Source organism: Rhamphochromis longiceps, linkage group LG22, assembly GCF_057381845.1.
Source record: "Rhamphochromis longiceps isolate RC_006_pf linkage group LG22, R_longiceps_female_GT1.1, whole genome shotgun sequence".
NCBI lineage: Eukaryota > Metazoa > Chordata > Actinopteri > Cichliformes > Cichlidae > Rhamphochromis > Rhamphochromis longiceps.
In genome coordinates this window covers 37,491,108-37,506,300 of record NC_140577.1, presented here as the reverse complement: position 1 = coordinate 37,506,300, position 15,193 = coordinate 37,491,108, and the positions used below count along the sequence as shown (strand labels likewise).

The 15,193-nt window shown below is 42.6% G+C and overlaps 1 protein-coding gene across 2 annotated transcripts in view; it reads left to right on the top strand.

Annotated features, from left to right (window-relative positions):
• Positions 1-15,193, top strand: part of LOC146644493 (stonustoxin subunit alpha-like) — a 231,698-nt gene that overhangs the window by 53,166 nt on the left and 163,339 nt on the right. The window contains exons 3-5 of one of the 2 annotated variants that reach the window (XM_085396004.1): positions 6,437-6,613; positions 8,869-9,044; positions 13,334-13,838. In XM_085396004.1, coding sequence (XP_085252130.1) covers positions 6,437-6,613; positions 8,869-9,044; positions 13,334-13,392 — 412 coding nt within the window. In that variant the 3' untranslated portion in view covers positions 13,393-13,838. Of the gene's footprint in view, positions 1-6,436; positions 6,614-8,868; positions 9,045-13,333; positions 13,839-15,193 lie in introns of those variants that run through there. The other variant, XM_085396003.1, reaches the window with a different exon arrangement.

Here is a 15,193-nt window from a genome sequence, read left to right as displayed (position 1 = left end):
CTGTGATGGTTACTGGACCCTGTTCAGGGAGGTCGCTGTGGTCTGCCCTCAGATCCTCTAGCCACTGAGCATTGCCGTTATGGGTTGCATCCTTCTCCCATATGCTCTTCCAGTATTGCTCCGTCTCCAGCCTTGGTGGTGCTGTTCTCTTATTATTATTGTTCCCTTGCCACTGAGAGTACACCTTTGCTGGTTCTGTGGAGAACAGCTGGTTTATTCTCCTGCCTTCTATCTCTCTGGTGTACCTCCTCAAGCGGCTGGCCAAGGCTGTGAGTCTTTGCTTGGCAGTTTCCAAGGCCTCAGGTATGGACAGCTTGCTGTATTTCTTAGGCACCTTATTCGTCGCACCTTTCTGCAACTCCGTTAGTTGGCTAACCTCTCTCCGTGCTACTTTGATCTTGCCCTCTAGCCTCCTTCTCCATGGAGGGTACTGCCCCTTGTGGCTGTTCAACTTGTAGCCAAGCATCTCACTGATCACTGCTGCCGTATTGTAGATCAGCTTGTTAGTGTCGGTAATCGTGGTTGTAGGTATTGCCCGTAGTGCTGCATTAACATCATCTAGCAGACCTTCTGAGGGTACTTCACGTAATCTTGGTAACCGGCTACGGGGGATCCAGGTTTCAAGCTTGGCCATGATCCTATTTTTCAGGTCAGTTCCTCTCGCACTCAACGATCCTTCTCCTATCGCACTTGGGGCTATGTACCCAATCTCGGGTGGGGGTGATGATATCTCCCCCCTGACCTGGCGTCCTGACTCCTCCTTGCCGTAGCATTTGTGTTGTACCTCGTCAATCTCTAGCTGTGAGAGCAGTCCCTTCTTTCGAATGTTGGAACACTGAGCTACTAGTTGTTTCGCCGTCATTGTGGATGTTGGGTATCGAAGAATCCATAGGTCCCTCATCCTATTCATGTAGCCCCTTCCGCCGGGGTTACTTGCGTAGTAGCATTCCAACAACGCCCTGTTTTCGTCCCTTGCCCACCGATGCCTTCTTGTTCCAGTAGCCCACTTTTCGTCAGGGTGCCCTGGTTCCTCAACACCTGACGCGGACCTTGTTGATCCGGGCGACGTCCGAGCCGGCATGCCTTCATATTTATCTGTCTCGCTCATGTCTGCGGTAGGCTTGCTTAGCATAGGGGGTCTAGCCTTAGGACCCTTACTGGATACAGACGCCCCAGGCAGGAATCGAACTTGCGATCCTCTGTTCCAAAGGCGTGTAGTCTAACCACTACGCTATCCAGCTGCTATATATATATATATATATATATATATATATATAAAAACACCCAGCACGCTGTCAAGGTTCGAATTTTTGAGGAAGAGACATACGACTGGTAGTAGTGGGTCAACACAAAATATTTTATTAAAAACACATATATGTGGGGAAGATAGGCATTGCAAAACATAAGACTCCATCTCCCTCCGCAGGGAGCGCAGACAGAGTGTGGGAGGCCGGTCTTCCGATCCTCTCTGCCCGTTACAGAAAGCTTTATAGCCTAATATGACGTCAGAAGAATCCCCTATCTCCTCTATCTCCAGAACAACAACATTTTCCCAGAATTACAACCAGATTTTTCCACTTATCAGTATCTGGGAATCTAACCAATTGTGTGTAGAGTGTGTAGTTTTGTGATATTGTCAGTTTCAGGCCAATAAAAGGTTGCTGTCCTTATCTGACTTACTGCGGCTGGGCCTGCTGGACCTCCAGCTCAACTGGTGCTCTTTGCATAGTAGGATATTACAGAGGAATGTGTTTTATTCTGCGTGCTCCAGAATACAAGTTTAAGCAGATTTACTAAATGATAAATGATACATGATAATGGTGTTGATCAACTGATACTAAGTGATGCAGACTAATGAAATAATAATGAAATATTGACAGTGAAATAACATGTTTTTCTTGACAACGCCCCTGCGGGCGGTTTATCCTTCAAGCTCGGGTCCTCTACCAGAGGCCTGGGAGCTTGAGGGTCCTGCGCAGTATCTTAGCTGTTCCCAGGACTGCGCTCTTCTGGACAGAGATCTGCGATGTTATTCCCGGGATCTGCTGGAGCCACTGGCCTAGCTTGGGAGTCACTGCACCTAGTGCTCCGATTACCACTGGGACCACCGTTACCTTCACCCTCCACATCCTCTCGAGCTCTTCTCTGAGCCCTTGGTATTTCTCTAGCTTGTTGTGTTCCTTCTTTCTGATGTTGCTGTCATTCGGAACCGCTACGTCTATATATATATATATATATATATATATACAGTGTTGGGAAGGTTACTTTTAAAATGTATTCCATTACAGAATACAGAATACATGCCCCAAAATGTATTCTGTAACGTATTCCGTTACGTTACTCAATGAGAGTAACGTATTCTGAATACTTTGGATTACTTAACATGTTATCATGCTGTTTACAACTACGTGAATATACTATTGCTGTGTGATTTATTACTATTACTGAAGGTCCGCAGCTCCGAACCGTAGTAAAGGGACCTCTGACTAATACGTCTTGCTAATACGGCGGATTCCGTGTCGGGCTCGTAGCTGAAAAATAGCTTTACTTTGTTGTCTGGGTCAACTTTGCTTGCGAGAGACAAAGAGAGGCGTTGAAAGGCTGCTCCAACGGAACTTATTGTTTCGGAGGAAAACACGAACACGGTGTACAGTCGAGTCTTAATAGCTTACTTACAACTGGGCTCGTCAGGCACTCTTCTTGGCTGAAGTGGTTATTATTATATTTACATGCTTCCAGCTCCCGTTTTTCAACTCGTACTTTTCCTTTTTCTCCCTCCTCGCTCACAGACACATAACGTGTATGGCAGTCCATTTGCCCTGCAACACGGACTACACTGCCTATGATGCTACATTCTTTAGAGCTATACCGGTAGCATTCTGCCTATTAGCTTAGCACAACAGCAACAAAAAGGCCTCTCTCACCCAGGAAACACGCAGAGAGAGAGCATCACCCTGTAACCATGGCAACCGCAAGGCTGCCGCCTGGAACAACAGAACGTAGCTGTCAAACAAAACCCAAACAGTCCTGATCCGCCACAATATGAAACAGGGAAGTACCGCCGTGTAATCCATTTAGTTCAACAAAGTAACTGTAATCTAAATGCCACCTTTTTAAACGGTAACTGTAACGGAATACAGTTACAGTTACGTAACGGCGGTACATGTATTCCGTTACTCCCCAACACTGTATGTGTATATATATATATATATATATATATATATATATATATACATACATACATACAGGTCCTTCTCAAAAAATTAGCATATTATGATAAAGATCATTATTTTCTGTAATGTACTGATAAACTTTCATAGATTTTACATTCATTACACACAACTGAAGTAGTTCAAGCCCGTTATTGTTTTAATATTGATGATTTTGGCATACAGCTCATGAAAACCCAAAATTCCTATCTCAAAATATTAGCATATTTCATCCGACCAATAAAAGAAAAGTGTTTTTAATACAAAAAAAGTCAACCTTTAAATAATTATGTGCAGTTATGCACTCAATACTTGGTCAGGAATCCTTTTGCAGAGATGACTGCTTCAGTGCGGCGTGGCATGGAGGCAATCAGCCTGTGGCACTGCTGTGTTATGGAGACCCAGGATCCTTCGATAGCGGCCTTAAGCTCACCCAGAGTGTTGGGACTTGCGTCTCTCAACTTTCTCGTCGCAATATCCCACAGATTCTATATGGGGTTCAGGTCAGGAGAGTTGGCAGGCCAGTTGAGCACAGTAATACCATGGTCAGTAAACCATTTACCAGTGGTTCTGGCACTGTGAGCAGGTGCCAGGTCGTGCTGAAAAATGAAATCTTCATCTACATAAAGCTTTTCAGCAGATGGAAGCATGAAGTGCTCCAAAATCTCCTGATAGCTAGCTGCATTGACCCTTCCCTTGATAAAACACAGTGGACCAACACCAGCAGCTGACATGGCACCCCAGACCATCACTGACTGTGGGTACTTGACACTGAACTTCAGGCATTTTGGCATTTCCCTCGCCCCAGTCTTCCTCCAGACTCTGGCACCTTGATTTCTGAATGACATGCAAAAGTTGCTTTCATCTGAAAAAAGTACTTTGGACCACTGAGCAACAGTGCAGCACTGCTTCTCTGTAGCCCAGGTCAGGCGCTTCTGCCGCTATTTCTGGTTCAAATGCGGCACCTGTAGCCCATTTCCTGCACACGCCTGTACACGGTGGCTCTGGATGTTTCTACTCCAGACTCAGTCCGCTGCTTCCGCAGGTCCCCCAAGGTCTGGAATCGGTCCTTCTCCACAATCTTCCTCAGGGTCCGGTCACCTCTTCTCGTTGTGCAGCGTTTTCTGCCACACTTTTTCCTTCCCATAGACTTCCCACTGAGGTGCCATGATACAGCACTCTGGGAACAGCCTATTCGTTCAGGAATGTCTTTCTATGTCTTACCCTCTTGCTTGAGGGTGTCAATGATGGCCTTCTGGACAGCAGTCAGGTCGGCAGTCTTACCCATGATTGTGGTTTTGAGTAATGAACCAGGCTGGGAGTTTTTAAAAGCCTCAGGAATCTTTTGCAGGTGTTTAGAGTTAATTCGTTGATTCAGATGGTTAGGTTAATAGCTCGTTTAGAGAACCTTTTCATGATATGCTAATTTTTTTTAGATAGGAATTTTGGGTTTTCATGAGCTGTATGCCAAAATCATCAATATTAAAACTAGATATGGCACGATACCACTTTTTTATGTTCGATACCGATACCGATATCATAAATTTGGATATCTGCCGATACCGATATGAATCCGATATAGTGTTTTTTTTAATCAACAAAACTGTTTTTTAACATATCTTGCTGCATTTTGCAAGTCTGCAAGTTCATACTCAAGTTTAAAACAACAACTACACTAAAGCTATTCTGTTATACTTGTATACAAAAAAAATATTTCATAGTTCAGCAATACTGATCAATCTAATAAACTTAGACCTACACCATCCTCCCTATTCTGGTATTTTATAGAGTACTTAGCGTAAATATTAAGCAACCTAACTAATAGGGTTCCAACTCCCAGCAACAACAAAAATAAATAAATAAAAAATAGGGAACCACCCCTCACGCGCCACCTCATGATGCTTAATCGACGTAATCAACCTTTGATGCAGCGTGAAAAAAAATGCACAGAAATCAATTATTTTTCAAGAAATATTAAATAGATTCAACATCTTTCTTCAACAAAATTGCAGACTGCACAGATGGTACCTTCCCAAAGTAAAAAGTACTATAGCTTACTAGGGTATATATATTAGACTTAATAGTCACTATATACAGTAAATGACTTCTATTCATTTTACATCAAATTAAAACTTTGGGTGTCAGATAATTATTTATTAAAAGCTCGACATTTTAAATGAGAATAAGAAAGAAAAGTATGTCTTTGTGCCCCCTTTTCCCAGTTAATGCCCTATCGGCCCCCCTGGCTAAACTTTGCTAGATCCGCCCCTGCACAGTTACCAGCCGTCAGCTACGTAGAAAAAGATCCTGGTGTAGAAAGTAATATTAAATAAATTCTAACAACAGCTTATCAAGCTTAAACGTGCTGCTGTTGTTCAGCCGCTGGTTTGCTCTTTCCGGTGCAAAGTGGGCCAAAAACAAACAAGAGAGACGGACTCGCGACAGAAAAGCCGATCAGCTGATCATTTAAGCAGTTTCACGATTGAAGTAGCAGCCGGAGAGCGAGAGGCAGTCGCTTGTTAAGCTTAACGTGGGAATGCTTTACAAACATTCAGAGATGGACTTACACACTTGCTTTACTTCTCTCGGGATAACTTTGTCGAAGATGAAATGCCGGGTTGGTAGCTAAGCTCCAAATGCTATCCAGACCACCGACAGGTCCCGCATGCCACAGCCGCTCTATCACGTGATGCATACTGCTCCGACGTGCTAACGTTCTGAGGTGAGTTACGGCGTGTTGCAAGTTTTGTGAGGTGCTTTCGTGATATTTAATGGATCGGATTACATTTTTTATTTTTCTCCGATATCCGATCCAGTAATTTAGGTCAGTATCGGACCGATACCGATACGTAATATCGGATCGGTCCATCTCTAATTAAAACACTGAAAGGCTTGAACTACTTCAGTTGTGTGTAATGAATGTAAAATATATGAAAGTCTAATGTTTATCAGTACATATATATATATATATATATATAGCATATTGTGATAAAGTTCATTATTTTCTGTAATGTACTGATAAACATTAGACTTTCATATATTTTACATTCATCAACACGACTTTTTCAAGTCTTTTAACTGTTTTAATGATAAATGTACGACTTTAATGTGAAACATTCAGAGTTTTTTCTCTTCTTGTTCTTCAGCTCTGAACAGATGATGAAACACTGAATGATTTCAAGCTCACACTTTGTCTAATAAACTTACATCTTTCATTCTTTATACAGATTGTGGGACTGTGATTTGTCAGAGATCAGCTGTGATTATCTGGCAGCAGCCCTGAAGTCCAACCCCTCCCATCTGAAACATTTGGACCTGAGCTCAAACTACAAGCTGCAGGATTCAGGAGTGAAGCATCTGTGTGGTTTTCTGGAGATTCCAGGATGTGGACTTGAAACTCTGAGGTCAGTCAGCATGTTTTAGTTGTGCTTTAGTTGAATGATGGGAAAGAGAAGGAGGAACACTCTGATATTCAGGGTTAGAATGAGTTTCATGAAGCAGACTGTGAAGATCAAAGCTGTATTAGAAAGCTTACATGAATGAATGAGTGGACAGAAGTGGACAGAGATCATCTGAAGCACTTCAAAGGCTTTAAATCAGTACATTTCTCTTTATTCTTTATCAACTCTGTTAGTTTCTCTCAGCTTTCTGTGGAATGAAGCTAACAGCAGGCTAATAAGATGCTGACCAATAGGTTTCTATTAAAGGTTGTAATTTGTATATGAAAAAGTGCTTTGGCTCAGCAGGGATCAGCTTACAGGTAGAATCCAGCTGCTGGATGGGATTAGCATGTCATAGCTATCTACCAAACTGCTAACTGGGGAATTTCAGGCCATCTATGGATCATTTTTGCTAACTGTTTATTCAGCTTAGGCTCACAGGGCTGCAGCCTGTGCCCTAGCTGTCATAGGGCAAGAGGCGTGGTCCACCTGCACAGGTGAGCAGTCCATCACAGGGCCAACAGACAGAGAAGCACTCTCTCACATCCACACCTACGGCCAATGTAGAAGCACCAATGAACCTAAGCAGCATTTCATTGGACTGTGGGAGAACATCCAACCTCCACAGAAAGGCCAACAAGCTTCAACCTACAACCTTCTTGCTTTAAGGCACTAGTGCGAACCACTTTTCCCCATTTCAGCCCAAATCCTGCATCTTCCTGTTTCTGACTCCAGGCCAGCTCCACTAACACTTTCTCATCAGACACTGCCACCTAGTGGAGGAAGCCTTAGTTCCATTTGAAGCTTCAGATTACAGTTAGTTCCTTTACAAAGAGGTGGAGGTGGTGGGGCCACAGCACCATCATCACTGAGTGCCATAGGACACTTAACCTTTGTTTCCATATGCTGGGAACTTCCTGTTGTTCCAAGGAGGACTGGAAAATGTGTGAAAATCTTCCAGTGAGGGGCCTCTGGGCCTGCGGCTCGGTTCACTCTGGCACAGCTGGCTGCTGGCACAGCTGGCTGCTGGCACAGCTGGCGGCGGGCACGCCACTGCAGCCCCCTCTGGCTTCTGCTCCGTGGGTACTGGGTGACCCCTCATCTGGGGCTCTCCTCAGCTCTTCCCAGGAGGGTGGCACCGATGCCCCTTCGGTGGTCCTCCTTGGGCTCTCGCACTCTGGGGCCTCTGGATGTCTGGAGGCTGGATCTCCTCCATGCCTGCTTCATGCCCTGGGGGACAGGGCTATGGCTCTCTACATCCTCTAGCAGATCATTACATGTGGAAACCATTTGAATACAAGCACGCTGATCCACACAGGTGTGCACACAGGTGTTCACTGTTCATAGACATAAACTACACCTTTCTTGGCTGCTATTTCCAAGCACATTGTGCGCTGTCGGCCCTGCTTGCTACACAACAACATTCAATATTTAGTATTTACTGCTGTTTACACTTAGCTAGATTAACCTGATGGTGTTGTGTTTAGTATGTTGCTCTGTTTTGGGTTTTTTTTGCTTGCATTCTCTTCTTTTTCTCTCAACAGCTGATCCAGGAGATTTTTATTTCTCCTCTTTCTCTTTGTAAGTGCCCTTTCTCACTGTCCCTCTCCCCTTCTGTTTTTCTTTTCCTTCCTCTTTCTCTCTCCCTTTCCTATCCCTCACTCATGTCTGTCCCGTCTGTAACAACTGAAAATAAAATAAAATAAATAATAACATCAAAGGTTGATCAAATGGACCAATATGGCAAGGCCGTGATGATCCATTTGGCAAAGTAAATCCATTGGGTCTCCTTGTTGGTCTTCAGACAACAATTCTGACGGCTAAAGAACCAAATGGGACAGGCAAAAAAAAGAAAAAAGAAAATCTCCCAGTCAGTTCCTCACAGCACACTTCAATCATTTTCCTCCCACAGCATCAGGACCAGGGCTTTTTCTCTCTTTGGTCCCACTAAAAGATTTCCACACAAACACCTCATCAGTGGGACTCTCAGAGCTACCAGCCCTTTGCTACAATCACAAAGCTCTTTATTGAAATCAATGACATCAAAGCTGGAATCAAATGAGTCCAAGTCTTCTGCTGATTCAGCATCACATTCATCTTTGCTCCTTGTTCTGCATCCCCACCATGGACTTCATTCCTTTCCAAGCCAGCCTTGAGTGTCCTTTATTTAGCTCTTTAGACTTTGTCTAATAAACTTACATCTTTCATTCTTTATACAGATTGAGTTGGTGTAGTTTGTCAAAGATCAGCTGTGATTATCTGGCAGCAGCGCTAAAGTCCAACCCCTCCCTACTGAGAGAGCTGGAGCTGCGAGGAAACGCGCTGCAGGATCCAGATGTGAAGCGGCTGTCTGATCTTAAGGAGAGTCCAGACTACAGACTGAAGATGCTCGTGTAAGTAGAGTGTTGGAGTGAGTGGGTGGTGCTGTCAGCAGTATTGTACTAAACAGTCGGTATGAAACAAAGATTGAGTGTATCTTGTAAAGTTGCATTCTTCTCATCTGGATTGTTGGAGTTGTTATTGGGGTTCACAGCGGTTCACAGTCATTGCCAAACTTATTTCCTAGTCCCCCTTTGTTTTACAAGAACCCCCCCCCCTCCCCCGCCCTCCCCGGCACAAACACATCCTCCAACCAAATTAAAGGTACAGCACTGGATTGGCTTTGTTTATATTTGAGTGGCAGGACACTGAGTGTTAATGTTGAAAATTTTGAATCCACCTCAGCCCCCCTTTCTTGTGGGGTGCCCCAGGGCTCAATCCTTGGCCCTCTTCTTTTCTCATTATACCTGCTCCCTTTGGGGTGTATTTTTAGAAAAAAACAAAATATCCTTTCACTGCTACACAGACGATTGCCAAATTTATTTGCCTTTAGCATCTAATAGCTCAGGCGCCATCCAAATCCTTTTGAACTGCCTTGAAGATGTCAAAGCTTGGATGGCTCTGAAATTTTTAAGTTTCAATGAGAGTAAAACGGAGGTGATTGTATTTAGACCTAATAATATTTCATGCAACACACTTGGGAATTATGATTGGCTAGGGTCTTATATCAAACAGCATGTTAAAAATTTGGGAGTGATTATGGACTCAGATTTTAAATTGGACAAACATTAGTTCTGTGATGCAAAAAAGCTTTTTCCAGTTGAGGCAACTCATATGGAAAAGAAATAGAAAAAACTTATAAAAGACTTGCATAAGATGTAGCCCACTTCATGTAGTGAATCATATAAGGCTTATATGATTTACTCATGAAAGTGGCCACTTTCTCATTACTTTCATATATTGTTTTAGTAAGTATCCAAAACATACAAGTTTCATTTATATAATTTTTCAAGGGATCTTATATCTGTTTTCACTCGTGTATGCTTTTCATACAAGTTTCACACAAGACAGATACAAACTTTATAAGATTTATGTATATCTTTTCCATATGGGAAATAGCAAAACTGAAGCCAGTTTTGTGAAGACATGACATGGAGAAGGTAATACATGCCTTTATTTCAACTCGGCTTGACTACTGTAATGCACTTCATGTTGGAGTCAGCCAAGGATCTCTTGCACGTCTTTATGTAACACCTATTCTGTCCTCTCTTCATTGGCTTCCTGTTCATGACAGAATTAATTTCAAAGTCCTAACACTATAAATGCCTTAATGGTCTTGCTCCCCCATACCTTTAGGAGCTACTTCAGCCTTATATTCTTTCGTGGACCCTAAGATCAACTGACCAGCTGCTGTTGTTTGTCCCAAATTCTAGGCTAAAACATATAGGAGAACAAGCCTTTTTAATTATTGCCCCCAAACTTTGGAATAAGCTGCCTTTAAATATTAGACAGGCATCTTTGTTTACTGTTTTTAAGTCGCTTATGAAAATACACCTTTTTTCAATAGCGTTTAGACTGTTGTGAGTTAATATGTTTATTATGTGGTACCTGGGTGTTATTTTTTTATTTTTGACTCTGAGCTTGGTTTTATCCCACATGTTAAACATGTAACCAAAATTGGATTTTATCATCTAAAAAATATAGCCAGAGTCCGCCCTATTCTCTCTCGGGCCAACACGGAGATGCTGATGCATGCTTTTATTACCAGTCGCATTGATTACTGTAATGCCCTGCTCTCTGGTCTTCCTAAGAAGAATATTTCAACTTTACAACTCTTGCAAAACTCTGCAGCTCGTGTGCTGACGAAGACCAGAGGGCGGGCCCACATTACACCGGTTTTAGAATCGCTGCACTGGCTCCCCGTGTGTTTCAGGATCGATTTTAAAGTTCTTTTATTGGTTTTTAAATGTCTTAATGGTCTTGGGCCTTCTTATCTCTCAGATCTGCTTTTACCATACGAACCCTCGCGGACCCTGAGGTCCTCTGGTACTGGCCTTTTGATTGTCCCTAAAGTCAGGACACATGCTCACGGAGAGGCAGCTTTTCAGTGGTATGGTCCTCGTCTGTGGAACAGCCTGCCGGAGGAGCTCAGGGCCGCAGAGAACGTACATGTTTTTAAGAACAGGCTCAAGACCCACCTTTTTAATTTAGCTTTTACTTAGCGTTTATTTATTTTATGCTTATTTATTCTATCCTGTTATTCTATTATTAATTTAGGATTTACCTAATATTTATTGATTTTATTCTTATTCATTTTTTAATCTTCTTACTCTATTTATATGTATATTTATATTGTATAAAGCCCCTGGGGGGCTCCTTTGCCTCCCTCCTGCTGTGTGCCCAGCCTGGCTCCCGGTGCAGACGGCTCCCTGTGATAGTGTTTCCTCACTTGGCTCATGTGCGCGTGTGTGTGTGTGTGTGTGTGTGTGTGTGGGGGGGGGGGGGGGGGGGTATGTGTGTATTTACATCATTTATGTTAATGAGAGTGTGGGGAGTGAGTTGGAGGGTGGGGTGGGCTGCTTTTAACTATGTAAAGCACTTTGTGCTACATTTTTTGTATGAAAAGTGCTTTATAAATAAAGACTGATTGATTTATTGATTATGTGTATTATTATGTTTTTATGTGATTGTCAGTGGTTTTAGCTTGTGTTTTACCCTTTTGTTTCTGTACAGCAGTTAGGGGAAACTTTCTGTTTTTAGATGTGCTATATAAATACATTGGATTTGGTTTTGGATTTGACTATCTGCAGTTTTTAGTTACTGTCCCTCCATTTACAAAGACAGATTGTGAGATTGCGTCAGAGTGAACTTCGGACGTGGCTTCTACGCTTAACACAGATGATATCACAACCCAAATCCCACTGTGTTTTGAATAAATTTACTTTTTTAAATCAAATTTATTTATACTGTATGCATTTTTCCATTCCTAAGTTGTGAGTCTACACTAGCCATATTTCACAGCCCTATGACTTATGATTATGAATTATTCAGACTAATGTAAAATTTTCAGTTTCTTTCTTTAATTAATAAACTCTGGCCAAGGGAGCCAGTGAGACTTAATCCAAAATACTTTCTTTAGTTATTAACATTTTAAATAATGAAGGAACTTGACAAGTAACACAAAATTAGCTGCCTTTCCAGAAAAATACAAAAACCATTCAGAAGTACTTAAGGTTTTGTGAGGGTACAAAACCCTGTTTACTCTTTCCCTTCAAGGCTTCTAAACTTCTGATTGGGCAACATTTCTACACGGTTAGGATTTGGCATGTTCTTGACAATGTTTTGCTTTGTTTTGTTTTTTTGTTTATATATGGACGGATATATCTTTCAAAACTGCACGTGCGGGCGGGATTCTTTTTTCAAACAAAAACGGAAAATCTAATTTTTCAAACATACCCGTGTCGGTTTGAACATAGCCTTAAATAGCCGAAATCAAACCATGTTTATGGTGTAATTATTTTATGTGTAGTTGTTTTTTTTCCCTATGTAATAATATTCAACATTGCTATCAATACATTTCTCAAAAAATGAATGTGTGTGCAAAATCGGTTTAAAAACATAAACAGCTGTGGGATACTGTTTGTCCGTGGTTTGAACAGGGGGAACAAATTGTGGCAGGATCAGCCTGATATTATTTGTATCCCACTATAACTTTGTTGTATAAAGAGCTAACATCTCAAAAATGTCAGGAGTAGTTAGTCATTACAACAAGTGTTTGTGAACTAAAAATCAACAATGTGGGATCCTGTTTGTCCGTGATTTGGAGAGCCCAGCGCTGCTCCCGACGCAGGGGAAATAAATTCTGTCGGGGATCCTTACCTTGGTACCATCGTTATGCAGGTGAAGCCAAAGGCAAGATATGCGTCATCACATTTTCTAATCTTTGGCTTGGAAAGAAGCTGGTTTGGCGATGCTTTATCTTCTTCTTTGCGTTCGCGTGGGAGCCCCATCAAAAACCTGTCCATTATGCTAGCAGTGTCCAAGTGTTCTTTTTTTTTCATACTCCCCCTGCAATGGCTCTGCACCCCCCACTTTGGGAACCAGTATTCTAATGAATGAAAGTCCAAACTAACTATTACTACACTAAACTACTATTAACTAGGAGGGAAAAACATTTTCATCACCTTCAATAAAAATCCAAAGATTAGAAAAAGTGAAGCAACAATGAGTCCTAGTACAGTCCCAGCACTGACATCCCTGCTGCTCTTTATACTGGATGTGCTGCATCACTGACTGACAGCTGATGAAGAGTCTCTGGAAACACTCGTTTATCTCCTCTGCTCTTCCTCCTTCTCTCTGCAGGTGGGGGCCATGATGGTAAACAGGACGGTGTGTGTGCTGAGAGAGGAGCAGCTGTGTCCTGATGATCCAGAGAGGTTGAAGCAGCAGCAGCTTGTATGTAGAGATGCTCTGACTGGGCCATGTTACTGGGAGATGGAGAGGAGAGCTTCATCCAGCAGTGACTGACAGAGGAATGAAGTGCAGATGACTGTCAGTGCTGCAGAGTGAACTGCTCTGAGAACAGCTCCACTGTCAGACACAATGTAGAGTCCAGCATCACCCCTGTGTGTCCCTCTGGATCTGACAGAGGATCATCAGTGTATCTGGACTGCTCTGCTGCTGCTCTGTCCTTCTACAGTCTCTGCACAGTCTCTGTCTCACTCTGGCTTCAGACCCTCCTGGATCAAACTCACCTGGAAAGGCTTTCAAACACCTTTGAATAATAAACATCATGTTTTATAAGATAAATATCATGTTTTCATGGATATGTGCAGTTTGAGCCTCAGTGGATGAATCAGTGCTTAATGTTTAATGTACAGGGAGTGCAGAATTATTAGGCAACTTAACAAAAAACAAATATATACCCATTTCAATTATTTATTTTTTACCAGTGAAACCAATATAACATCTCCACATTCACAAATATACATTTCTGACATTCAAAAACAAAACAAAAACAAATCAGCGACCAATATAGCCACCTTTCTTTGCAAGGACACTCAAAAGCCTGCCATCCATGGATTCTGTCAGTGTTTTGATCTGTTCACCATCAACATTGCGTGCAGCAGCAACCACAGCCTCCCAGACACTGTTCAGAGAGGTGTACTGTTTTCCCTCCTTGTAAATCTCACATTTGATGATGGACCACAGGTTCTCAATGGGGTTCAGATCAGGTGAACAAGGAGGCCATGTCATTAGTTTTTCTTCTTTTATACCCTTTCTTGCAAGCCACGCTGTGGAGTACTTGGACGCGTGTGATGGAGCATTGTCCTGCATGAAAATCATGTTTTTCTTGAAGGATGCAGACTTCTTCCTGTACCACTGCTTGAAGAAGGTGTCTTCCAGAAACTGGCAGTAGGACTGGGAGTTGAGCTTGACTCCATCCTCAACCCGAAAAGGCCCCACAAGCTCATCTTTGATGATACCAGCCCAAACCAGTACTCCACCTCCACCTTGCTGGCGTCTGAGTCGGACTGGAGCTCTCTGCCCTTTACCAATCCAGCCACGGGCCCATCCATCTGGCCCATCAAGACTCACTCTCATTTCATCAGTCCATAAAACCTTAAAAAAATCAGTCTTGAGATATTTCTTGGCCCAGTCTTGATGTTTCAGCTTGTGTGTCTTGTTCAGTGGTGGTCGTCTTTCAGCCTTTCTTACCTTGGCCATGTCTCTGAGTATTGCACACCTTGTGCTTTTGGGCACTCCAGTGATGTTGCAGCTCTGAAATATGGCCAAACTGGTGGCAAGTGGCATCTTGGCAGCTGCACGCTTGACTTTTCTCAGTTCATGGGCAGTTATTTTGCGCCTTGGTTTTTCCACACGCTTCTTGCGACCCTGTTGACTATTTTGAATGAAACGCTTGATTGTTCGATGATCACGCTTCAGAAGCTTTGCAATTTTGAGACTGCTGCATCCCTCTGCAAGATATCTCACTATTTTTGACTTTTCTGAGCCTGTCAAGTCCTTCTTTTGACCCATTTTGCCAAAGGAAAGGATGTTGCCTAATAATTATGCACACCTGATATAGGGTGTTGATGTCATTAGACCACACCCCTTCTCATTACAGAGATGCACATCACCTAATATGCTTAATTGGTAGTAGGCTTTCGAGCCTATACAGCTTGGAGTAAGACAACATGCATGAAGAGGATGATGTGGACAAAA